This window comes from Podarcis pityusensis (genome assembly GCF_964106645.2).
Source record: "Podarcis pityusensis genome assembly, chromosome: 10".
NCBI lineage: Eukaryota > Metazoa > Chordata > Lepidosauria > Squamata > Lacertidae > Podarcis > Podarcis pityusensis.
In genome coordinates, this window is record NC_138035.1 from 5,628,157 (window position 1) to 5,655,179 (window position 27,023).

At 48.5% G+C, this 27,023-nt stretch overlaps 1 protein-coding gene across 4 annotated transcripts in view; it reads right to left on the minus strand.

The window, feature by feature from the left end:
- Positions 1-27,023, minus strand: part of FLNC (filamin C) — a 122,687-nt gene that overhangs the window by 71,741 nt on the left and 23,923 nt on the right. For all 4 annotated transcript variants that reach the window (XM_081022573.1, XM_081022572.1, XM_081022571.1 and 1 more), the window contains exons 2-8: positions 14,399-14,647; positions 6,089-6,186; positions 5,377-5,527; positions 4,348-4,466; positions 3,549-3,626; positions 2,242-2,404; positions 468-668 (exon numbers count right to left, since the gene is read on the minus strand). In XM_081022573.1, the coding sequence (XP_080878699.1) occupies positions 468-668; positions 2,242-2,404; positions 3,549-3,626; positions 4,348-4,466; positions 5,377-5,527; positions 6,089-6,186; positions 14,399-14,647 (1,059 nt within the window). The remainder of the gene's footprint in view (positions 1-467; positions 669-2,241; positions 2,405-3,548; positions 3,627-4,347; positions 4,467-5,376; positions 5,528-6,088; positions 6,187-14,398; positions 14,648-27,023) is intronic.

The following is a 27,023-nucleotide window of genomic DNA, read 5'->3' on the forward strand; positions in this document are numbered from 1 at the left end:
TTGCAGCGGACCCAGGGTCACCCTCCCTTCGTGCCCAAACAGAGATTTGAACCCAGATCTCCCTGGATCCAACGTTCTAACAACTATACCACACGGGCTCCCCTTGATGACGACGATTTAATTGATTAATTTATCACCCCACACACAATTCTCCTCTTCCCCTTTCAATTTTCACGACAACCCTGTGAGGTAGGTAGCTTAGGCTGAGAGGCAGGGACTGGTCACCCACTGACCAAGGGGAGAGGGGAGCGATTTGAACCCTTGTCTTCCCCAGCTCCTAGTCCGAAACACTCTAACCACTACCCCACGCTGCCTCGCCGCTCTCAGACCGCAAAGGCTTAAGGGAACCGCAAAGTGTTAAGGGAATGATTAGGGTGGCATTTTGGAGGCGGAAGACAGACATGGAAATGTGGAGGGGGGAAGGAAGGAAGGAAGGAAGGGGAAAAGGACGCGTTAGGCGGCCTTACCTTCTGAGATGTTGACGGTGAAGGGGCTTTTGGGTATCTGAGCCCCCGCAAAGGTGACGTAAAGGGTGTGCGGACCCTCCAGAACGGGGTGATAAGTGCAGCGGAAAATACTGTCGCCCTTGTCCTCCAGTACCACCTCCACGGTGTCACGGCGGCCCTGGGGGTCCACGATCACCACGCCCACGTCTCCAGTCCCCGCACCTGTCGGGCAGAGGCGGCATGAGGGGCATGGCTCAGGATCCAACCCTCACACACACACACCATCCACTCCTTTGACCCGTGTCCTCGCAGCGGGTTGAGCTAGATGACCTCTGGGGGTCCCCTTCCAACTTTACAGTTCGAGGACTCCGGCTGTCGGAAGAATCGTGTGCCGGGTGCCCCTCACCCTTCCCACGGATTCCGGTCCTCTCCGCACCCTTCTGGCCGTCCGTCCCCCCGACGAGGCCCACGATCCGCGCTTCAAAGGGCTTTGGAAGAAGTTCCTGCTGGGATATTGGGGTTGCCAAGTGAGGAGCACCACAAACCCTGAGATCTCAGAGCCCGAAACTGAGAATTATGGGTCGCCCCGAGTGATGTCACAGGGAAGAGCCCTGGTGATTTCATTGGGAAAGACCCAGGAGACGGAGGTTAATTGGGAATGAGGAACAGATGACCTGCAGAGTCTAAGCCAGGCATAGGCAAACTCAGCCAGCCAGATGTTTTGGGACTACAACTCCCATCATCCCTGATCACTGGTCCTGTTAGCTAGGGATCATGGGACTTGTAGTCCCAAAACATCTGGAAGGGCCGAGTTTGCCTATGCCTGGTCTAAGCTATTCTTTGCATCCATCTCCTGCTGAGCTGAAGCTTGCAAGCTACACACACGATCTTCTTAAATAATTATTATCACAGTCATACCTCGGGTTGAAGTTGCTTCAGGTTGAGTGTATTCAGGTCGTGCTCCGTAGCGACCCGGAAGTAACCAAACGTGTTGCTATCAGGTTTCGCCACTCGCGCATGCGCAGACAGTCAAAATGACGTCACGTGCATGAGCGGAAGGGGCGAATTACGACCTGTGCATGTGCAGATGTGGGTTGCATTCGCTTCTGGGTGTGAACGGGGCTCCGGAACGGATCCCGTTCGTATCCAGAGGTGTAAAGGTAAAGGGACCCCTGACCATTAGGTCCAGTCGTGGCCGACTCTGGGGTTGCAGCACTCATCTCGCTTTATTGGCCGAGGGAGCCGGCATACAGCTTCCGGGTCATGTGGCCAGCATGACTAAGCCGCTTCTGGAGAACCAGAGCAGCACACGGAAAGGCCGTTTACCTTCCCGCCAGAGCGGTACCTATTTATCTACTTGCACTTTGACGTGCTTTCGAACTGCTAGGTTGGCAGGAGCAGGGACCAAGCAACAGGAGCTCACCCCGTTGCAGGGATTTGAACCACCGATCTTCTGATTGGCAAGTCCTAGGCTCTGTGGTTTAACCCACAGCGCCACCCGCGTCCAATCCAGAGGTACCACTATATTATTATTTATTATTATTATTATTATTATTGGCACTCTCGCCCATCTGGGAGACAAAGCGCTCTCCCTTCCACCTGCAGTGGGGGCATTATACAGGCAAACTTGGAGACTTTCAAGTCAAGAGCTGGCAGACTGGCAACCTTCGGGAGAAACGCCCATTGACGTCCATGGAGCTTCCACGTTCAAGGGCAGTCTACCTCGGATGTACTGGGGGCACTCAGTCGAGCAGGGCTGCCTGGAGGCTTCAGAGGCATCCACCTCGCCACTTACCTGCTGTGTAGATGTCAAAGTAGGTAGGCTTATGAGCCACGTTGCCCACGGGCTCCAGGCCTGGCCCTCGGGCCGTAACCTTGTTGGCATCGCCCAGCGCCATGCCCACGTTGACTTCGAAGGGGCTCTTGTCGATATTCTGCCCGGCGAAGAGAACCGTGACCTAGGGCAGGAGAGCAAGGAGGGAAAGAGGGTGATTTTTGGGGTATGGGGAGGGAACCAGCCTGGACTGGCACACACTGGCAAAAGGTCAGAAAGGGGCATAACAACGATCAAGGTTTGGAACAACGTTCCTGCGAGGAAAGATCCCTGCATTACGTGGGGTTGGACATCTAAATCAGAACCAGTGAAGGCGGTGAAGGTCCTGTGTGAGTGTCTGGAGGCGGTTGGAGGATGGATGGCGGCTAACAGATTGACGTTGAATCCTGACAAGACAGAAGTACTGTTTTGGGGGGACAGGAGGCGGGCGGGTGTGGAGGACTCCCTGGTCCTCAGTGGGGTAACTGTGCCCCTGAAGGACCAGGTGCGCAGCCTGGGAGTCATTTTGGACTCACAGCTGTCCATGGAGGCACAGGTCAGTTCTGTGTCCAGGGCGCCTGTTTCCCAGCTCCATCTGGTACGCAGGATGAGACCCCACCTGCCCGCAGACTGCCTTGCCAGAGTGGTGCATGCTCTGCTTATCTCCCGCTTAGACTACTGCAATGCGCTCTATGTGGGGCTACCTTTGAAGGTGACTGCAATTAATCCAGAATGCGGCAGCTAGACTGGTGACTGGGGGTGGCCGCCGAGACCACATAACACTGGTCTTGAAAGACCTGCACTGGCTCCCAGTACGTTTCCGAGCACCATTCAAAGTGCTGGCGCTGACCTTGAAAGCCCTAAACGGCCTCGGTCCAGTATACCTAAAGGAGTGTCTCCACTCCCATTGTTCAACCCGGACACTGAGGTCCAGTTCCAAGGGCCATTTGGCAGTTCCCTCCCTGCAAGAAGCGAGGTTGCATGGAACCAGGCAGAAGGCCTTCTCGGTGGTGGCTCCTGCCCTGTGGAACGCCCTCCCACCAGATGTCAAAGAGAAAAACAACTACCAGACTTTTAGAAGACATCTGAAGGCAGCCCTGTTTAGGGAAGCTTTTAATGTCTGATGTTTTATTCTGCTTTTAATTTGTTGGGAGCTGCCCAGAGTGGCTGGGAAAACCCAGCCGGATGGGTGAGGTATAAATAAATTATTATTATTATTAGCCCCTGGGTGTCCCTTCCAGCTCTAAACTTCTCTGATTCCATGCTTACAGAAAAAGAGGGTCTCTCACCTTATGCAAGCCAGCCACTTTCGGCACGTAGGAGACAGAATACGTCCGGTTCTTGTCGTTGTTGGCGACGACTTTGGCCTGGGTGGGCGAAGAACGAAAACAGGAGACATTATTTCCTATGAAGACCCACCCTCGCCAGTGTCCCTACTGCGGTGTCCCGCAATACAGGGCCTTGCATTTGTTGCTGGACTCTGGCGTGGGAAATGGCAAAGGATTATGGGGGTTGTAGTCCGGCAACAGCTGGGGGAGTCTGCATGCTTCCCATCCTTGCTTGGTATTGCAAGAGTCCTTTGCCCGTAAAACCTCCCGTTTCAATTTGATTAGGTGCAGGACCCCACAAAACTCAGGGGCTTACAGGAGGGCAAGGAGAAGAGCATAAGGCATGAAATTAATGGACTATGCAGAATTAGATAAATTAACAGGAAGGATTCGAAACCTGCGGGACCAGAGATTCTTAGAAGACTGGAGTAAATATACGAACTATTTGAAAAGCAATTATAATAAACAGATTATGCTAGTAGGACTGCAAGAAGTTCTGTAAGGAGGACTCCTTGAAATATTGCAAGAAAGAACATGAAGAGAATTCTTAGTTAATGATAATTAAAAGTAACAGAGAAATGAAGAAATGAAGAACAAACGATAAAGAACGGAAAATCTTCAGAGGTTGTTGACGCAAGTCTAAAATATTGTAGAAGAAGTTATGTTAAATGGTTGTTGGAAATGATATGTTAAAAACAACAACAATAAAAATGTATTTTTCTAAAAAAGGAGAAGAGCAAAAGGCTGCAGAGCCCAGTACCTCTTCTGTGTGGCCTTCGGGGTCTTCGATGTAGACCAGCACCTCTCCCAATCCTGCCTCGATAGTTTCCACTGTGAAATGGGCTGGTTTCAGCACCGTGTTGCCGTGGGGCTCGATCCCTGTGCGGAACGTCAGATACGTTAGCCGGGATACAGTAGATGGAACAACGTCTCTTTCCAGTTCCCCGGTTCTCATAATTATTATTATTATTTTCCCCTTTTCTGAATCCTCGTAGAATCATAAAACTATTCCAACCCCCTCCTCCACGAAAGATCAAGGATTCGTCCCGATCTGCTTGCGCAAACTTTGATTTCTCCCGGTCTCTGTTTAAATCTTTTGCCTGATCTGCTTATTAAATCAGACGGTGAGCTGATTCGGATGCTTCAGCTGAGATTTCTGCATCGCAGCGGGGTTGGACTACATGACCTTTGGGGGGACCCATCCCTCTCAATGATTCTACAATTCTATGATCCAGATTAGTTTGCGGGCTCTTTAAATGCCTGCCTCAGCAATTCACTCATCCCATGCTTTTCAGCGGAACTTCCCCATCAAATCTTTATTTTAAAGTGGGGTTTGTTTGTTTGTTTGTTTACTTGTTTGTTTGTTTGCCTTTGGGCAACAGAGCCTTTTAATTCACTTTGCATTTGTAAACCCAAAGTGTGTGTTTGTTTGTTTGTTTGTTTGTTTGCCTTTGGGCAACAGAGCCCTTTAATTCACTTTGCATTTGTAAAGTGGCTGAATTACTCCTTTCAGGGATTCTACAGCTCTGACTCCAGCATCGCAGCGGGTTGGGATGGATGACCCTTGGGGGTCCCATTCTACGATTCTATGAAATGGAAAGAAGAGTCCAGAGGCCCCCGCTTTAGCTCCAGAACACAGAAGGCTTCTCGGGTTGATTGAGCTGGATTGATCCCTTTCTTAAAGTGATGGGAGCAGGCCTTTTCCTGGTCATCCGGGAGTTGGGTGGAGAAGAGAGCAATTAATTCCCTTGGCCGTTGCCCTCTTGACTGCTTGGCCAGGGCTACTTACCTGGGCCGTAGGCCTTGGCTTTCTTGGGGTTCAGTTGCTTGGAGCGCAGGGGAGCCCCTGGCTTTAGCTTGGCTTTGGGAAACTGAGACAGGTAGGTCATGACCGAATGCTCATCCACGTTGGGGTCCACGATCTCTTCAGGGGCAATCACCTGCGAGGAGAAGAAGTAATAATAATCATAATAGTAATAAATTTTATTTATACCCCGCCCTCCCTGGCCAGAGCCGGGCTTAGGGCGGCTAACACCAATAAAAGTTCAGTAAAAACATAATAAGAAAAAAGAAAAAAACAATTTAAAATGCAGCCTCATTTTAAAAGTCAAAACCATAAGGGGAGAGAAACATAAGGGTCAGACTGAGCCCGAACCAAAAGCCAGGCAGAACAGGCCCTGTGGAAAGATGTCAAGTCCTGCAGTGCCCTGGTCTCTTGGGACAGAGCGTTCCACCAAGTCGGGGCCAGTACTAAAAAGGCCATGTTATTCCGCCGAAGAGGAATAACACCCCTTCCCCACTGGCGGTTTTCCTCCGGCGTGCCAAAGCCGCCCCCTTCCCTGTTGCACAATGCGCAAAAATTCAACAGGTGAAGCACGAAAAGAGGCTTCGCCGGTTGGATTTCCGCCCACAGGACAACTTTTAAAGGCAGAGGGGAAAGGGTGGCTTTGGTCCAGAGAGCCCAGCCCTTCGGATGCCCCGTTTTTTTGCCAAGGTGGTACCTGGGGCACTCCCAGCCAATCGTCCGCCTGCTGCATAGCCTCACGGGCGTTCTCCACGGGCTGGTTAGGATCCCAGGTCTCCCAGTCCGGGCACAGGCCTATGGGAAGGAGAGATAAAGACAGGGTCAGATGGGCAGCGCCAGCCTTGGGGGCGCCTGCCAGGAGAGCCAGAGACAATAGGGGCATTGTGGCCACCCTTGGCACAGATCGCCCGATCCAGCCGGAAAGGAACTGGATCCACTCCAGGGTTTATCGTGAGCCGCCTTGGCTGCAGATAAGAACCGGAACTGGATTAAGGAAGGGAGTGCCAAGGGATGAAATAAGACACGGAACCGGATAAGACTCAGCAGAAGGTGCCCATGGTTGGGGTCCCAAAGTGGGCGGAGCCTGAGCCAATCGGAGGCGGAGCCAACACACCCTGGCGTCGCCTCCCGCTGCTTCCCTGCTAAGTTGCGCAACTTTATTTAACATAATAATTACAAAATACAAGCAAAATACATACAAATACAGACATACAGTACATATATTTTTCAGATAAGCACACCTATATAAAAAAGAACAGAAAAGAAAAGAGGAAGAAAAAAGAAAAAGAAAAAAAAAGAAAAATTGGAAGAATTTCTTCCAAATTTATTCTACAAATATCTCCATAATAAAACTTCATTGATTGTCTTCCATCGCTTACATTGCACTTCCAATATACATTTGAAGCCAATTTGTATCTGTTATTCCGTATTTTTCCCATACAAATATTCTAATCGATAAGTTTTCTAAATCTTTCATAAATCTATTCTAAACGCAATACATAATCCTTGTCTACCTTACAGCATCTTCAAAAGCAGAGACATCACCTTGCTGACAAAGGTCCGTATAGTTCAAGCTATGGTTTTCCCAGTAGTGACGTATGGAAGTGAGAACTGGACCATAAAGGAGGCTGATGGCCAAAGAACTGATGCTTTTGAATTCTGGTGCTGGAGGAGACTCTTGAGAGTCCCATGGACTGCAAGAAGATCAAACCTATCCATTCTGAAGGAAATCAGCCCTGAGTGCTCCCTGGAAGGACAGATCCTGAAGCTGAGGCTCCAAGACTTTGGCCACCTCAGGAGAAGAGAAGACTCCCTGGAAAAGACCCTGATGTTGGGAAAGATGGAGGGCACAAGGAGAAGGGGACGACAGAGGACAAGATGGTGGGACAGTGTTCTCGAAGCTACCAGCATGAGTTTGACCAAACTGCGGGAGGCAGTGGAAGACAGGAGTGCCTGGCATGCTCTGGTCCAGGGGGTCACGAAGAGTTGGACACAACTAAACGACTAAACAACAACACCTTACACTTAATCCTTGTCTACCTTCCATGGAGGTTTTTAAGCAGAGGTTGCATGGCCACCTGTTGTGTATGTTTTAGCTGAGATTCCTGCATTGAAGCAGGTTGGACTAGATGACCGCTAGGGGTCCCTTCCAATTCCAATTCCAGTTCCGCGATTCTGTGACTGGAGGGGCAGTGCCCTGTTTGCCCTTGTGGGACTCAACCTCCTGCAGCAGAGAAAGGAGCTAGAGGCCAGCGTTCGTGGAACAGACCCTGGGAATGATGTCACAGGAGGGACCCCCAAGGGCCATCTATTCCCCTGAAATAAAAATTGAGGTCTTTTATATAATAATAATAATAATAATAATAATAATAATAATAATTTATTATTTATATCCCGCCCATCTGGCTGGGCTTCCCCAGCCACTCTGGGCGGCTTCCAAAAAAATATTAAAATACAAAAGCTTCCCTAAACTTCCCTTCAGAAGTCTGGTAGTTGTTGTTCTCTTTGACATCTGGTGGAAGAGCGTTCCACAGGGAGGGCGCCACTGCCAAGAAGGCCCCCTGCCTGGTTCCCTGTAACTTGGCTTCTTGCAGCAAGGGAACCGCCAGAAGGCCGTCGGTGCTGGATCTCAGTGTCTGGGCTGGACGATGGGGGTGGAGACGCTCCTTCAGGTATACAGGACCGGGCCGTTTAGGGCTTTCAAGGTCAGCACCAGCACTTTAAATTGTGCTTGGAAACATACTGGGAGCCAATGTAGGTCTTTCAAGACCGGTGTTATATGGTCTCGGCGGCCGCTCCCAGTCACCAGTCTAGCTGCCGCATTCTGGATTAGTTGTAGTTTCCGGGTCACCTTCAAAGGTAGCCCCATGTAGAGTGCATGGCAGTAGTCCAAGCGGGAGATAACCAGAGCATGCACCACTCTGGCAAGACAGTCCGCAGGCAGATAGGGTTTCATCCTGCATACCAGATGGAGCTGGTAAACAGCTGCCCTGGACACGGATTTGACCTGCACCTCCATGGACAGCTGTGAGTCCAGAATGACTCCCAGGCTGCGCACCTGGTCCTTCAGGGGCACAGTTACCCCATTCAGGACCAGGGAATCCTCCACACCTGCCAGCCTCCTGTCCCCCAAAAACAGTACTTCTGTCTTGTCAGGATTCAATCTCAATCTGTTAGCCGCCATCCATCCTCCATATAATAAATGTTCATAAATGTACCAAGCAAACATGTACATCAATATATAAACCACATGTCTGAAGCAGCACAGGAAAACAGCCGTGAAGAAGAGGAGGTTAAGGGGTGATATGATAGCCATGTTCAAATATATAAAAGGATGTCACATAGAGGAGGGAGAAAGGTTGTTTTCTGCTGCTCCAGAGAAGCGGACACGGAGCAATGGATCCAAACTACAAGAAAGAAGATTCCACCTAAACATTAGGAAGAACTTCCTGACAGTAAGAGCTGTTCGACAGTGGAATTTGCTGCCAAGGAGTGTGGTGGAGTCTCCTTCTTTGGAGGTCTTTAAGCAGAGGCTTGACAACCATATGTCAGGAGTGCTCTGATGGTGTTTCCTGCTTGGCAGGGGGTTGGACTCGATGGCCCTTGTGGTCTCTTCCAATTCTATGATTCTAAGCCATTTTGGCTCTCAAACTGACTAGGACTATAACCTAACAGTGTAGGTTATGGTATGTGGTTTGTTTGATTTTTCTGTTATTTGTTTGTTTGTTTGATTGTATGTTTGTTTACTTGTCTGTACATCTCATAAATGTATTTATTTTAAATTACTAAGGATATAGGGACACGGGTGGCACTGTGGGTTAAACCACAGAGCCTAGGACTTGCCGATCAGAAGGTCGGCGGTTCAAATCCCCACGACGGGGTGAACAGTCCCAGCTCCTGCCAACCTAGCAGTTCAAAAGCACGTCAAAGTGCAAGTAGATAAATAGGTACTGCTCCGGCGGGAAGGTAAACTGCGTTTCCGTGTGCTGCTCTAGTTCGCCAGAAGCGGCTTAGTCCTGCTGGCCACATGACCCGGAAGCTGTACACCGGCTCCCTTGGCTAGTAAAACGAGATGAGCGCTGCAACCCCAGCGTCATCAGTGACTGGACCTAATGGTCAAGGGTCCCTTTACCTTTTACTAAGGATATATTTAAAAAATAAATAAATAAAATGCACCTCTGGGTCATTTGTGGAGCCTGCCTGGTGTTTTTACATGAGTAGAATGTGTGCTTTTATTTAAAATGCATCTCTGGGTTATTTGTGGGGCATAGGAATTTGTACTTTTTTCCCCCCTTCAAAATATACTACGGTCCGCCACAAGTTCTGAGGGACCCTGCTGAAAAAGTTTGCTGACCCCTTAGCTTGTATAAAATATGCTGGGAATTATGCCATGCAAAATGAACCATGGAAAGGTTTAAATGAATACTCTATTCTAAATTGTAAAATAGAAAATTTAATAAAAATTACATATATATATGTATGACCGCTTCTCCTGACACGGCTGTTTCTGGAGTGATGCACGGCAGCTGCGCCGAACAGCAGATTGCCACCGTTGCCGGGGTTGGGATGGATGACCACTGAGGTTCCCCCTCCAACTCTACAATTCTGCCAGTCTCTGGGCACAGCAATTTTGTCGCTAGCCCTGAGAGGAAGAGGCCTTTTTTGAGCACTGCAGAGGACGGGCAGAGAGGTTTGTGCTGGAGATGGATTGCCAAACATTTGCGAGAGCCGAGCAGCAGCCTGGGGGATCCCCAGACATGGAGAGAAAGTATGCCAAGAACTAAGGAAGGAGGCAGACCCAGAGGGAAGCTATCGACATATAAGGCCTGGCTGCGGCTTCTGTTAAGGTAAACTCCCCGGCACAACTTGGCTCGGCAGGCCCAGTGCTCAGCTGTCCATCGCTCAACCCTCCCGCCTCGCAAAGGATGCAAGTGCCAAGGAATCACATGATCCTCGATGTGGGAGGGTGGGACACCTGGAGGTCATCCAGTCCAACCCCGTGCAAGGCAGGAAACGAAAGCTCTCGGGAGCAGGGTCTTCTCTTAAGGCTTTCAGGGGGGACAGGACAGGTGGATATCCCCCTCCCCATCTCCATTTAATTCGAACATGGACTCATTGCGCCTCAAAGCACCCAGCCCCGCCAATATTTTAACGGCAGCAGGATTCGGCCCTGCAATCTATCCAGGACAAGAGTGCCTCTGCCCGTGCGTGGAGTGCTGTTCCCTTAAACGTCAATGTAATCAGTCCCTTCGGCTGTCAGAGAGGGGGAGTTGCTCTCGGGCAAAGGGACCTCTCCTTTGAGAATGCAACAATCCTGTAAGTGTCTACTCAGGTGTAAGTCCCACTAACGTGGCCTCAATCCTGCTCCCCATTTTGTTGTTGTTGTTGTTTAGTAGTTTAGTCGTGTCCGACTCTTCGTGACCCCCTGGACCAGAGCACGCCAGGCACTCCTGTCTTCCACTGCCTCCCGCAGTTTGGTCAGACTCCCGCAGTTTGGTCAGTTTGTAGCTTTGAGAACACTGTCCAACCATCTCGTCATCTGCCGTCCCCTTCTCCTTGTGCCCTCCATCTTCCCCAACATCAGGGTCTTTTCCAGGGAGTTTTCTCTTCTCATGAGGTGGCCAAAGTCTTGGAGCCTCAGCTTCACAATCTGTCTTTCCAGTGAGCACTCGGGGCTGATTTCCTTCAGAATGGAGAGGTTTGATCTTCTTGCAGTCCATGGGACTCTCAAGAGTCTCCTCCAGCACCAGAATTCAAAAGCATCAATTCTTCTTCCCTTCATGGATCACTGCCTTGCCGTGGTGAAGGGGCTGGAATAACTCAGAGAAGCTATGAGCTATGCCGTGCAGGGCCACCCAAGATGGACAGGTCATAGTGGAGAGTTTTGACTAAACGTGATCCACCTGGAGGAGGAACCGGCAAGCCACTCCAGTATCCCTGCCAAGAAAACCCCATGGACAAAGACAACAGGATCCCCGTTTACCTGGGGCCAAACTGCTGTGAACTCTGGGGGGCTTACTTCTGAGTAGACCTCCGCAAGACAGCCGCTTCAGCCCTGCAGTTTCTTTGACAGCCAGCTGGGCCAGATCCACACCGCACATATTAATTTATGTCCATAAATTTTATGGCATTTATACCCCATGTTTTTCTCCATGGAGATCAAGGCTGCGTGTGTGGTTCTCCCCATTCTCATTTATTGCCTACAACAACCTGTGAGGAAGGCCGGCCGAAGAGGCAGGGACTCCCAGGTCTTAGTCTGACACTCTAAGCCAGGCGTGGCCAAACCTGGCCCTCCAGATGTTTTGGGACTACAACTCCCATCATCCCTAGCTAACAGGACCAGTGGTCAGGGATGATGGGAATTGTAGTCCGAAAACATCTGGGCGGCCAAGTTTCGCCATGCCTGCTACTGTCGAAAGCACATAACTTCCTCCCAAAGCACAGCTGTCAACTTTTCTCTTTTATTGCGAGGAATCCTGTTCGGAATCAGGGAATTTCCCTTTTAAAAAGGGAAAGGTTGCCAGCTATGTCCCAAAGAATCGTGGGAACTGTAGTTTTCCTCACAGGGCTCCAAGCACCCTTAGTGAACTACAGTTCCCATGATTCTTTGGGCAAAACCATGCACTTTAAACATGTGCTGCCCGTGCTTATGGCGAGCCAGTCAGATGGGCGGCATATATTATTATTCATTATTATTCATTATTATTATTCATTATTATTTTTAGGGCGCAGCTCTGCCCCACAACTCCATGGCGCGACAGCGCATGGCAAGTGAGCAGCGTGGCTGAGCCGTATCTGCGGCGATGAGACCTGTAGCTCGTCAAAAGCCACACTGATGATGGGTAGCAAACTAGACTTTACTCAGAGTAGGCCTATTGAAATTGACCACCATCACTAAATTAGGTCCATTCATTTCAGTGGGTTTGCTCTGAGTTGAATATCACTGAATAGAGCAAAATAGATCTGTGGCTCATCAAAAGCCACACTGATGTTGCTAAGCAAGGTTTGCCTGCGGAGAAATCTTGCCTTAATTCCACAGATGTAAAAATAAAAATAAAAATGGAGGGGGGGATTTAAGTTCTGAACATTAAGGAGGCTACAGTCCACGTCAGACCCCTCTACACGGCGAGATACGTAACCCACAAACAAGCCAAGGGCTCCCACTGCCAACATATCCGTCCAGACCTCTGAGTTTGCCCAAATTTGGCTTGCTTTTCCTGAGCGGAGGGTAGATTCCCTTCCCCGCCCCCCAGCCATAAATCCGAGACAGAAGTGTTTAGGCTGATGAGTCCTGGAAGAGGAGATGAGCTCGGCAGCAAAACCAGCCCAAGAGGAGACATGGTAGAAAGCGGATTTTCTCAACCGGGCGCCCTCCAGCTTTTCTGAACTACAACTCCCAACTACAACTCCCAACATTCACCAGCCAGCACTAGGCAGCTGCAGTCCCAGAGAGCTGGAGGAAGACAAGACTGCAACATAAATAATCCTAATTCGGCAATCCTGGTGCAAAGGTTTTAGCCGTGCCTCTGAAAGTCTGAAACCTGTTGCAGGAATTTATGTATAGTTTTCTATACAGTATTGGATATTCGGAGTGTTGCAGGAATTTATGTATAGGTTGGGGGGGGTTGCCCCTCCAGCAGATATCATGCACATGCAGCCCGCTACCAAAATCAGCACCATCGCTTTTGTGACTTTTGTGATTTGTCCCCACAAAACACTTCATCACAGTTTCTTCCTATCTATTCAAAGGGCCTTTGCGGCACAATACCAAATGTAAGAATTCACTGATAAATGTCTCTATGTAGTGGATCACTGGAGTAACTTCAGAAATTCATCTAGACATGTGAGCTCAGCTACTCAGCAGCCCCTCTGCCTGAGTGATAATTCCTGGCATCCTGATACCTGAGTGCCAGACAGGTAGCCATTCCAGAAATAACAAACCCAGATGAAGACAAAAGGGTGTGATGAACTTGGCTGGGAAACAGGGAAATGTAAATGTCTCTTTTGTTACACTTGATGGGGTGGTGCTGTGGTCTCAACCACAGAGCCTAGGACTTGCCGATCAGTTGTTCGGTCCCTGCTCCTGCCAACTTAGATGTTCAAAAGTACACCAGTGCAAGTAGATAAATAGGTACCGCTCTAGCGGGAAGGTAAATGGTGTTTCCATGCACTGCTCTGGTTTGCCAGAAGCGGCTTAGTCATTTTGGCTCCCAAACTGACCAAATGTTTTCTCTGCAAAATCAAAGGAAAATGGAAAAGCCTCCCCATTGTCTTTTCCTTCACAAATCCTGTCTTGAGGGTATGGTTGTGTATGAATAGGGTGAGCCTGTGACCTGGCTCAGGAACTAAGTATTTGTCATTACGAAAGACTGGCCAGGCTCCCCAGGGTATCCAATCAAGTAAGCATTAATGGGTAACCTGCCAGACAGGAGGTAAACAACGCACTCAGATTTCTGTTGTAGACCGCCTTTTCTGTGATGTAGGTATGATGTGTTTGGTGGGTGGTCTTGGATTCCAGGGGGTGCAATTTAAAATGTCTATATAAGGGCGGGCACACCTTGGTTCTGGGTCCTCCTCCTTTCCTGCGTGTGAGGGGAGCACCCTGTTGCAACAGATCAATAAAGATCAGACTTACTAGCTGCTTTGCTTCTCAATATTCTCTGGTTGGCCTCTGTTCTTTTCTCCGACCGATGGAGAACCTACAAAGGACTGTATAGGGGCTCTTGTGTCCCCGATAAGGGAATAAGGGCAGATTTTCGTTTATTACACAGGGCTGGGAACATCTCCTCTCTGAAACCCCTGGAGAGCTGCTGGCACGGACATTACTAAGCTAAGTAGTATTCTTTGCTCTTTGTCCCGTCCCCCCGGTGTGGGTGGACTACAACTCCCATCGTCCACAGCCAGCTTAGCCCACTGGACGATGGGATTTGTAGTCCACCCAGGGACCCAGGCATGAAGGACACCAAAGCCCAGAGTCACCATCCGGCGGCTTATTTTTCCTACTTACCAGGAGCACAGTTGTCCACCAGGGCTCCCAGCGCCTTGCCATCCTGCCAGTCGCGGTTGAAGTTGGTGATGGGCAGTTGAGGGACCTTGTTCTGGATCCAGCCCAGGAGCCGCTGTTTGGGGGTCTGCTTCTTGGCGTCCTCCTCATCCTCGTCTTCCCACATGGGCATCGAGATGGAATAGTGCAGGATCAGGGTCCATATCAAGCCCAGAATCAGCTTGAGGTTCCCGTCCACGATGGCCTTGCTGTCTGTCGGGAGGAAAGGCGGAGGGGGAAAGGGTTAGCAACAAGGCAAGGAGCACTTTGCTTGGTTTTTTAAAAAAATATCCATAGAATAATTGTAATAATGTGAATTTGCGCCCCACAAATCTGACCCCACTCGACACGTTAAAATCGTCCCGACGCAGGGCTGCTTTATAATAATAATAATAATAATAATTTATTTATACCCTGCCCATCTGCCTGGGTTTCCCCAGCAACTCTGGGCGACTTCCAACAAAACACTAAAATACAATAACCTATTAAACCTTAAAAGCTTCCCTAAACAGGGCTGCCTTCAGAGGTCTTCTAAAAGTCTGGTAGTTGTTTTTCTCTTTGACATCTGGTGGGAGGGCGTTCCACAGGGCGGGTGCCACCACCAAGAAGGCCCTCTGCCTGGTTCCCTGTAACTTGGCTTCTCGCAGGGAGGGAACCGCCAGAAGGCCCTCGGCGCTGGACCTCAATGTCCAGGCAGAACGATGGGGTGGAGACGCTCCTTCAGGTATACTGGACCGAGGCCGTTTAGGGCTTTCAAGGTCAGCAGCAACACTTCGAATTGTGCTCGGAAACGTACTGGGAGCCAGTGTAGGTATTTCAGGACCGGTGTTATGTGGTCTACAGAAGGTTGTATGTTTATCTCTTTGACTTCAGAGAATGAGAATGAATGAATCTTTGTTTGCGTCAGCCATCGGTCATAACAATAAAACAACAATACGATATACAAAGAATATACAGTGGATGCTCAGGTTGCGAACGTGATCCGTGAGGGAGGCACGTTCGCAACCCGCAGCGCGTGTCTGCGCATGCGTAGGTTGTGATTCAGTGCTTCTGCATATGTGCAAAGCGCCAAAACCCGGAAGTAACCCATTCCTGTACAGTGGTACCTCGGGTTACATATGCTTCAGGTTACAGACTCCGCTAACCCAGAAATAGTACCTCGGGTTAAGAACTTTGCTTCAGGATGAGAACAGAAATCGTGAGGAGGCAGCGGGAGGCCCCATTAGCTAAAGTGGTACTCAGGTTAAGAACAGTTTCAGGTTAAGTATGGACCTCTAGTACGAATTAAGTTCTTAACCCGAGGTACCACTGTATCCCTAAACATTTTTTAGGGAAAAAGCACTGATTCTAGGATTTTCTCCAGAAGGCCCCAAATGCAGCAGGCAAGTTTTCAAGTTACACAGATCTTCAAAAAAAAAAAAAAAAAAAAAGATTAAAAGGAAGGAAGCAGCTTTTCCTGGGCAGAATGGGAATGTTGCAAAGCTGATAATGTATCAGTATCGATGTAGACAAGCTTACAAAAGTGTCATTTTGATTCTCGTTTTACACTGTGTCTGTGGTGTATTGTGTTTTATACACCGCCTTGCTATATGGCATGAGTAGCCAAACTAAGGCCCGGGGGCCGGATCCAGCCCAATCGCCTTCTAAATCTGGCCCACGGACGGTCCAGGAATCAGCATGTTTTTACATGAGTAGAATGTGTGCTTTTATTTAAAATGCATTTCTGGGTTATTTGCGGGGCATAGGAATTCATTCATATTTTTTTTCCAAAATATAGTCCGGCCCCCCACAAGGTCTGAGGGACGGTGGACTGGGCCCCTGCTGAAAAAGTTTGCTGACCCCTGCTCTATGGCATGAATTTGTGGCATGCCGACACTTCTACAAATCAATAAAACCAGAGAAGCGCATCGCTCCCTGGCTCTTCCTAACAGCAGGGGCTGGAGCAGATTACCTTTGGGAAGCCCTTAACATTCTTAAGGAATTAATAAATAATAATAATAATAATAATAATAATAATAATAATAATAATAATTTATTTATACCCCGCCCATCTGGCTGGGTCCCCCCAACCACTCTGGGCGGCTTCCAACAAAACACTAAAATACAATAACCTATTAAACATTAAAAGCTTCCCTAAACAGGGCTGCCTTTAGATGTCTTCTAAAAGTTTGGTGGTAGTTGTTCTCTTTGACATCTGGTGGGAGGGAGTTCCACAGGGTGGGTGCCACTACCGAGAAGGCCCTCTGCCTGGTTCCCTGTAACTTGGCTTCTTCCCAGGAAAGGCTGGGAACAGGTTTTGTGTGTGCGCTGGGTTGCTATGTGCGGCAGGAAGGCCGAGGTTTGAGAAGCGGGGGTGAAGAGGTTACGGGGAAATCCCATCTCCGCTGCCCTAGGAATCTCTGACATATTTTCGAGCCGTTCCTGGGAACAACAATGCAATACTGCGCCGAACTCTTTCCCTCCGAGCTCAGTCTTTCCATAAACACTCGCTACGGAGGGCAAGGCAGCCTCCCATTTCCTTAGCAATCTCTCCTCCGCTTCATAACAAACATGAGCTGCGGCAATGCGCTACGATGGACCACATTCAGCATCTCCAGAGCATCTCTAGGTGGACCAGAGGCATCCGGAGTCACGAAGGCATAGCTGTCAACCGTCCTTTATATGGTGGGAAACTCCCTTATCCCAGCGCCGTGTCCCGCTGCTGTCCCTTATTGATGTTGTTGTTTAGTCGTTTAGTCGTGTCCGGCTCTTCGTGACCCCATGGACTGTTCACTGAGGCCAAGAGAAGCCCCCAGTGCTTTGGGGGGGGCGCAGGGGTACGCATACCCCTAAACATTTTGTGAATCTAAGTTTGGCCTCACTGAGGGGCAGTATTTCAATATGAGTCGGAAAATGAGAGAACCCCTAAACATTTTCTGAAAGAAAAAAAGCACTGGGAGTCCCACCAAAAACAATCAGAGGAGCCTTGACGAATACTTCAAATAAAAGGCACTACTGTACATGGTCTTAGCCACTTATCTGAGCTGCTATTACCCTCGGCTGAAAGAAACAGGTGTCAGGTTTGCATCTGACGCTCCAGAAAAAAGTCAGTCGTTGGCACACGGCTTGGCTTAATTGAACGAGTCATAGGAGCAGGGTTTTTCTGGAAAGTTCCTCGCAAGGGTAGCTAATTCAATGACCTCTACCGCCAGCAATGCTGGCTGAGGCTGATGGCAGTTCCACAACACGTGGAAGGGACCACACTGTGCCTTTAATTAAAAGCTTCCTGTGCTGGTCCCGGGGGCTAACCGCGAGGCGAGGTCCGAGTCCAGTTCAAGGTCAAGGTTGCAGTATGGAGGCTGTCCGTCAAAGCTGAAGCTGGGTCCAAGGCAGGGAGCCGGGTGAAGTCAGGAACAGGCTTGCAAGCAGGGAGCCAGGGCGCGTCAGGAACTGGCAACCAACAATGTTACTCCCGCAAACTGGGACTGGGGCTGGCTGGCTTTTATCTGCCCCAAGGCGTAGGGTGGCCCCGATCCTCTGCTGACTCACCTCTCCTAGCCTGGAGGCGAGCACTCCTCCTGCGGGAACTTAGTTCCCTCCGCCTCTCTGCCCTGAGCCTCTGCAGCTCAGGAGAGGCTGGAGGGTTACCAGACCCAGAGGCAACCTCAGCTTCCTCTGACGGGCTGAGAGTGGAGCAGCTGCAGGCAATGGGTCCTCCCTCATCTCAGGAGCCAGAGCAGACTCAGCTGGTACCTGCACCTGAGGATCCAGCACAGGTGAGGACCCTTCAGGCTCAGGCCCCAGTCCCAGCTCAGCTGGTTCTAGAGGTGGGGAATCCTGTGCAGGCTGGGATCCCTCAGGTTCAGCATCCGAGTCCGAATCCCAGGCCATCACACTTCCTGTCTGCAGTTTCTGCCCTTTTTTACACTTACACACACACACACACACACACACACACACACACACTCCGGTTGAGCAACAGAAATATTAGTGGATATTTGCCCTCAGCATCAGTTCCAATGAGAGAGAGAGATAGACTGAATTACTAGCTTCCTTGCAGCTTCTTTAAGAACAAAACAAAACAAAAACCCACCAACTTCATTTTCAGATGTCAAGTTCAGGTTCAGCAACTTTGCTGCCAGATTTCAAATCTGTTCAAGGTTTCGTTTCGCTCCTAATATCTTTCAGATGGAGCTTTCTTGGTTCAGCCACCAGAATCATAGCTTAGACTCTGCGGGTCTGAGCTCATCCCCCCCTCATTCCCAATTAACCTCCCTCTCCAGGATCTTAGTTGGGGCATGTGCAGAGTGCCGGTAGAGTGTGCCAAAAGAACAGAGAAGAATCTGTTGCTTTGCTGAGAGCATAATACAGTTTCAGTTGCGTGCAAGGACAGATACAGTCTCCTTAGAGCCTACAGATTATGCCTTAAACACAACAACATTTAAATAATAAAATTATTATTATTATTATTATTATTATTATTATTATTATTATTACACGGCAGATGGCGCTGACTCATTCTCACATGCTTGCTGACTCATTCTCACAAGCGCCGCAGCTGCAGGACAAAACACACCCCAATTAAACAACACACCGAAACGAACCCTTTCTTGTCCTTTTCCACGGCACGCATGAACCCGATACATTAACAATAATAGTTGATGTCATTTGGGGTAAAGGCAATTGGAGGCGCATGGTGGAGGTGTATGATATTACGCCTGGCGAACAGAGAACAGGTCTTTCTTTCTTTCTTTCTTTCTTTCTTTCTTTCTTTCTTTCTTTCTTTTTTCAGCAGTCTTTTTTCATTATTGGTTTTCACCTATTACATTGCAATACAGATGTACCCAGCGGCGTAGCGTGGGTTGTCAGCACCTGGGGCAAGGCAAGTAATTTGCGCCCCCTAACCCGGGGCAAGGCAAGTAATTTGCGCCACCTAACCCGGGGCAAGGCAAGTAATTTGCGCCCCCTAACCCCTAACCTGCCGCCGCTGCCAGCTTCTTCTTGCTGCTGCCTGGGCTGGTCTGGTGTGGTTCTCTCCCGCGCTCAGCGCTGCGCTGGGCGGCCGCTGCACTGTCCCTCCCCCAGATAGTCCCTCGCTCTCTCTCCGCACCGCACGCCTGGCACCCACCCCCTCCACAGTGGGCGGCTACCCAGCGGCTCGGATCGGATTCGCACAGCCAGCACTGCAGTGAGAGAGAGTGAGTGAGCCAGGTAGGGGCAGAGAGCTGCGAGTGCGAGCGCGTGCCCCCCAGATGTTGCGCCCGGTGCGGCCGGCCCCCCCTGCACCCCCCACGCTACGCCACTGGATGTACCAAAGCCAACACCATTTCCTCCCCATCTCCCCATACATTTACATTTCTATTTCCTCAGTCCATCATATTATTCTTTTCTCCTTCCTCCCACTCGATTTCCTCCACATTATACAATTTACAATAATCTTTGCATTCTTCAATGCAATATAAATTTTAAAGAATATTTCAAATATAAATAGAGTAGTTTAAACTCTGTTGCAGCATTCGAGGAACTTCCGTAATAGTTGCAAGGTAGATATAAGAATCAAGATATATTAAGAAAAAGTTTAATTCTGATAAAAGTGTGTATTGGCAATAAGTAATATGAATATAGAATAGACGGGAGGTTGGGTCTTTAGTGTTAAGACCAATTTATGGTTCATCATTTGTTAAGAAAATTATGTGTCTATGGTTATCCCTGTCCGTAATTTGGTATTTGTGTTTTCTCTTTCTTCTTTTCTTGCTGTATCAATAATAAAAAGAAGAGAAAAAAAGGATCTGTCCAATCCTCTTTTAAAGCTATCTGTGTTGTGCCCAAGAAAGATGTTAAATTATTTTTGTATGCCACAACTGCTGCTCGTATTTTGTTAGCTAAAAAGTGGAAAACCCAAGAATTACCAACAATAGAAGAATGGCAGATGAAGATGATGGATTTTTCGGAGCTAGCTGACCTGACCGGAAGAGTCCGCGACCAGAAGGAGGAGGAGTATCAGGAAGAATGGAATAAATTTAATGATTATTTAGTTAAATTTGTTAAGTTAAACTAACTGGAAATAGCTTGCAGATACTTAATGGGCTTAGAATTTTATTTATGTTAAGTGATGAATTAATATGTTTAATTCTATAAGGTCAAGATTTAAGGATGTTAATGTTTAAGTTAAATTTTATAAAAATTGTGATTTGGAAAACCGTTAAAAGGACATGCAATGAAATTCAACCAAGGGGAAGCGAGGAAGTCACTTAACCAAGTTAATAACCGTAATTTTCAATAAGGCTATGATTTATGTTTGTTATGTTTGTTTGTCTTGTGTGTTTCTTTGTTTGTTTATAGTATTGTGAAAACCAATAAAATTTTTGGAAAAAAATAAATAAAGCTATCTGGGTTGGGGGCCAACACCACCTCCAGTGGCAATGAGTTCCGCAGTTCAACAATGCACCGCATGGAGAAAGACTTCCCTTGCTCTGTCCTGAACCTTCCAGCATTCAGCTCCGTTGGGTGAATACAAGGCAACCGTTGACATGAATTAGCACGTGCAAACCCTCCCCCCCCAAAAAAAAACCCCCTGGGGTGTCTGCCTGTTTCCTCTCAAAGGGGGAGAAGAGATACGCACACCCCCTTTGCAAAGCGAAAGGGAGCTGGCGCAGGGCCATTCGGCATGATGGACATGGAAAATACGGTTGGATCGCACCCAGGGAGGAAATGGGCTGCAGATGTTTGCAGCGGGCGATGGTGGAGAATCAGCTCCCCACACGATCAGCTGCCTCCAGGGGTCTTGCAGGGACTTGGGGGGAGGAGAAAGAGAGAGAGATTGAGCACCAGTACAGGAGGCAATGTCTCTGCTTTTAAAAAGCAGAGACATCACCTTGCCGACAAAGGTCCATATGGTTTTCCCAGTAGTGATGTATGGAAGTGAGAGCTGGACCATAAAGAAAGCTGATGGCCGAAGAATGGATGCTTTTGAATTCTGGTGCTGGAAGAGACTCTTGAGAGTCCCATGGACTGCAAGAAGATCAAACGCATCCATTCTTAAGGAAATCAGCCCTGAGTGCTCACTGGAAGGACAAATCGTGAAGCTGAGGCTCCAAGACTTTGGCCACCTCATGAGAAGAGAAGACTCCCTGGAAAAGACCCTGATGTTGGGAAAGATGGAGGGCAGAAGGAGAAGGGGACGACAGAGGACGAGATGGTGGGACAGTGTTCTCGAAGCTACCAGCATGAGTTTGACCAAACTGCGGGAGGCAGTGGAAGACAGGAGGGCCTGGCGTGCTCTGGTCCAGGGGGTCACGAAGAGGCGGACACGACTAAATGACTAAACAACAACGCAGGAGGCAATTGCCGTCAGATGTGAAGGAATTAAGCAGCTATCTTATTTTTAAAAGACACCTGAAGGCAGTTTTTAATGTTTAATGCTGTATTGTTTTTAACACTCGATTGGGAGCCGCCCAGAGTGGCTGGGGAAACTCAGCCAGATGGGCAGGGTATAAATAATAAATATTATTATTAATATTATTATTATATTAACACCTGTGGACACCAGTGTGCTCCTTCCACATCCATTGCTACTAAATGTGGGTGGAGAGTTGGGGAGCAACCTCTTCTAGACTCACAGCTGTCTCTGTTCTTCCTCCCTGCCCGCCCCCTCCAAGCCAGAGTGAACTCCCCCTCAAAAAAAATAAATTATCGAAGAAGTCTGCATTCACAACCAGGGATTGCAGCTGTCCTGGTCTGGGTGTGTGAGGGAGGAGAGAGACTCTTCACTGGGGAGCAACAGGCGGATGTAACACGATCCTTCTTTGCTAGAGGGGGGAGCAGTTGCAGAAGCAAAGAGGTTCACAAGCTGCTCCTTTGCAGAGGTAAAAGCAACACTTTGAAGGCCACTGACGGTGGGTCCTGCCAGACGGGTGTTTTTGTTGTGTTCTGCAACATGTTTCTGACAAAAAGAATAGTGGATTCGTGGCGGATTTATTCCGCTTGATTCTCTGTTCCGTGATGCTTCTCCAATGCTAGAAAAGGATTAAACGCAAGAAGAGCTTGCAGGATCAGGCCAGTGGTCCAGCTCCTGAAGCATCTTGCTCTCACTGTGGCCGGACCTCAGTGTCCGGGTTGGACGATGGGGGGGAGACGCTCCTCAGGTATACTGGGCCAAGGCTGCATAGGGCTTTAATAATCATACATCATCATCATCATCATCATCATCATCAACATAATAATACCCTGCCCATCTGACTGGGTTTCCCCAGCCACTCTGGTCAGCTTCCAACAGGATATTAAAAACATGATAAAACACCAAAGATTAAAAACTTCCCTAAACAGGGTTTAGGGACTGGTCATGTTGTGTGGATGCCAGATGATCGTCTTCCAAAGCAACTACTCTATTCTGAACTTAAAAATGGAAAGCATAATGCTGGTGGTCAACAAAAGAGGTTTAAAGACTCCCTCAAAGGCAAATCTTTAAAAATGTAGTATAAACACTGACAACTGGGGAACACTGGCCTGCGAGCGCTCCAGTTGGAGAACAGCCTTTACCAAAGGTGTCATGGGCTTTGAAGACACTCGAACTCAGGACGCAAGGGAGAAACGTGCTAAGAGGAAGGCATGCTTGGTTAATCCACACCGTGATCAACTCTGGCCCGGAAACAAATGTCCCCACTGTGGAAGGACGTGTGGATCAGAATTGGCCTCCACAGTCACTTACGGACCCCCTGTTAAAACCGTGTTTATGGAAGACAATCTTACTCGGTCACGAGGGATCGCCGAAGAAGATAAAGCTAATCGTGAGAGCCATGGCCGCTGTTCTGTCTCCCCACAATTGGAGGCTGTGATGATTCTGAATCCCAGTTTCTGGAAGCTGCAGGAAGGGAGAGAGGGGTCTTGTGTTCGAATCCTGATTGTGTTTCCCATTGGGGTATCTGGTTGGCCTCTGAGAGAAGAGGATGCTGGGACTTGATTTGCCAATGGGGCTGATTGAACAGGCTCTTCTCATTGCTCTTAAGAGAGCGAGCTGAGATTTGTCAGCTAGCGTGAAATCTCAAGGAAGATCTGAAAGGATCTCGGAATATCTCGACGATCTTTACTGAAACTTAACATAAATACATAATACCCAAAATTCCCAATGATTCCCTCACATAAAATATAATATCTAAATTACAACAGTTGCATAATTATACACTTAATTATAAAACCCACCACCCACCTTCGACTTCCTTCCACAGCAATTCAACTTCTTTATATTTCTTTCTACCTTTTCCCCCTTGCATTCTATAATAAGTTAATTTTGTTAAATTCTGATTTTTCCTTCTTTCTTTATTGGTTTTGTTATTGCTTACATTTTTTATTCTAAGCCTATTAACATGTCATTTTTAGAACGATATTTTGACATAAAATCTTCGAAATACTTCCACTCCATTATTAACTTTGGATTTGATTGATATCTTATAAATGAAGTTAATTTTGCCAATTCTATATACTCACTTAATTTACAAATCCACTCTTCCCTTGTTGGTATGTCCTAAGATTTCCATTTAGTAGCAATCACTACCTTGGCAGCTGTTGTTGCATATAAAAAGATTGGGTTTTTTTAATATGTGCTATGTCTTTGCCCAGAGCCACAGGTGGCACTGTGGGTTAAAACACAGAGCCTAAGACTTGCTGATCAGAAGGTCGGCGGTTCGAATCCCCATGACGGGGTGAGCTCCCGTTGCTTGGTCCCTGCTCCTGCCAACCTAGCAGTTCAAAAGCACGTCAAAGTGCAAGTAGATAAATAGGTACCGCTCTGGCGGGAAGGTAAATGGCGTTTCCGTGCGCTGCTCTGGTTCGCCAGAAGCGGCTTAGTTCCTGCTGGCCTCATGACCCGGAAGCTGTTCACCGACTCCCTCGGCCAATAAAGCGAGATGAGCGCCGCAACCCCAGAGTCGCCCACAACTGGACCTAGTGGTCAGGGGTCCCTTTACTTTTTATGTCTTTGCCCACCAACCCTAACAGATAAGCTTCGGGATTTTTTTATCAAGGTTTTTTTTTTAGCATTTTCTTAAGTTCCTCATGCAGTGTTCTTGTGGGGTGGGTGTGCATATTCCCAGCCCGGCCAGAGTTCCCATGTGCGGGAAAATTATCCGCCGCAAGGCCTGAATCAGACCACATGCAGGGAGAGAGGGCTTGATGAATCCAGCAGGCAGACGATTGCGGATCTCATGTTTCAAATGCCTTGTCACTCTACGTCACAAGGCTTGCATTAACTGATGCCCTGCATCCCTTCTCCACTGCCATGGCAACTGCCTCCGCCTCCCTCCTCTTCCCCAGCAGTTATTGATCACCCCCTAAGGGGACCTTCGCACATTTCCAAGCTGCCTGGGACCCAGGAGGGGTCAAACCGAGAGTCTGGGGGCAAGAGGAGCCAGATGTTCCACGTCTTATAGCAAAGATGCAGTTTTGTATTTTAATTTTTCTGCAAGGAGGCAGAAGGGAGGGGAACTTTCCTGCTCATGGTTTGTGTCTAAAGACATGCGCACGCACACTTCCAGCTTGCAACTGAGCTCATCCCTCCAGAGGCAGCGAGATATGGCTGAGTTTTCTTTCCCAGTTGCAGCTGGTTGACCTCAGGCCTCAGCTATGAGGTGGGCAGGAGAGTCAGGCTTGTGCGAAAGTGAGTGTGTGAGCGTGCAGATCAGTGGCAGAGGAGAGAAAGCCAGATTTCTGACTGGCTCCGGGTTTCCCGGTTCCAGAGAAAACCCAGAACCAGGTTCTCGGAAGCTTTCGAGCAACCCTTAGACTCACAATCTGCACCAGACATGTATGCAAATCATACTGCTTTCAATGCTCCCAGCACCCTGGGAGCTATAGTTTGTTAAGGTTGCTGTGAGCTGTTAGGAGACGCCCGTTCCCCCCTCACAGAGCTATAATTCCCAGCGTTAATTAAGACTGGCGGTTAAGCCACTCTGGGAAGCTATGATTCTATCTGAGGTCCAGCTCTGAGGGCCTTCTGGCGGTTCCCTCCCTGCGAGAAGTGAGGTTACAGGGAACCAGGCAGAGGGCCTTCTCGGTGGTGGCGCCCACCCTGCGGAATGCCCTCCCATCAGACGTAGAATTATTATTATTATTATTATTATTATTATTATTATTATTATTAATATCCCACCCTCCCCAGCCAAAGCCGGGCTCAGAGCGGCTAACAACAGTAAAATGATACTTCTAAAATCATTTCATTATAAAATAAACAACGATCTGATTTTTAGAAGACATCTGAAGGCAGCCCTGTTTAGGGAAGTTTTTAAGGTTTGATGCTGTATTTTGTTTTTAATATTCAGTTGGGAGCCGCCCAGAGCGGCTGGCGAAACCCAGCCAGATGGGCAGGGTATAAATAAATTTATTATTATTATTATTATTATTATTATTATTATTATTATTATTGGGAAACCCACAAGCAGGATCGGAACACAAGGCCACCGTCCCTTCCTGTGGTTTTCCTGGGATTCAGAAGCATTGCTGACCTCCAACTGGGGTGGCAAAGCACAGCCCTTCTGGCTAGTAGCCATCGATAGCCCTCTCCTCCTCGAATTTCTCCAATCCTCTTCCAAAGCCATCCAGGTGGATTACCATCCTTGGCTCCTGTGGCAGGGAGTTCCATAGTTAGAAAGTATTTTATGTGTGCTGAATCTTCCGATATTCAGCTTCGCCGTACGCTCCTGAGTTCCAGTGTTAGGAGTAGGACTGGGTGACATATTGATATATTGTCCAAAGCCAGTTAGAAGTCCATATCGTGATTTCAGTTTCATAGTTCTTGACCTGGCACTATATTGCGAATTGTGATGTGTGTCTTTGTGCGCTATGCAAAAATCACAAGGCGGGGAAGTGAAGCCAGCCGATGCCTCTGCCTAGCTCCATCCTTATTTCAGACATTGTAATATATCAGTAAGGGACGCGGGTGGCACTGTGGTCTAAACCACTGGGTCTTGCTGATCAGAAGGTCAGCGGTTCGAATCCCCACGACGGGGTGAGCTCCCGTTGCTCGGTCCCTGCTCCTGCCAACTTAGCAGTTCGAAAGCATGTCAAAGTGCAAGTAGATGAATAGGTACCGCTCCGGCGGGAAGGTAAACGGCTTTTCCATGCGCTGCTCTGTTTCGCCAGAAGTGGCTTAGTCATGCTGGCACATGACCCAGAAAAACTGTCTGCAGACAAACGCCGGCTCCCTCGGCCAGTAAAGCGAGATGAGTGCCACAACTTAACTGTCAGGGTTCCTTTACCTTTAATATATCATTATATTGTGATACAGTCATACCTTGCGTTACAGCCGCTTCAGGTTGCGTTTTTTCAGGTTGCGGACTGCCGAAACCCGGAAGTACCGGAATGGATTACTTCTGGGTTTTGGCAGTCATACATGTGCAACCATGGCATGCGCAGACACGCAGACGCAGGTTGCGAACGCTGCAGGTTGCGAATGTACACCCCGCACAGATCACGTTCGCAACCCGAGCGTCCACTGTATATCAGTACAATGGTACCTCAGTTTAAGAACAGCCCTGTTTATGAACTATTCAGTTTATGAACTCCGCAAAACCAGAAGTAGTGTCCCGGTTTGCGAATTTTACCTCGGTCTAAGAACGGA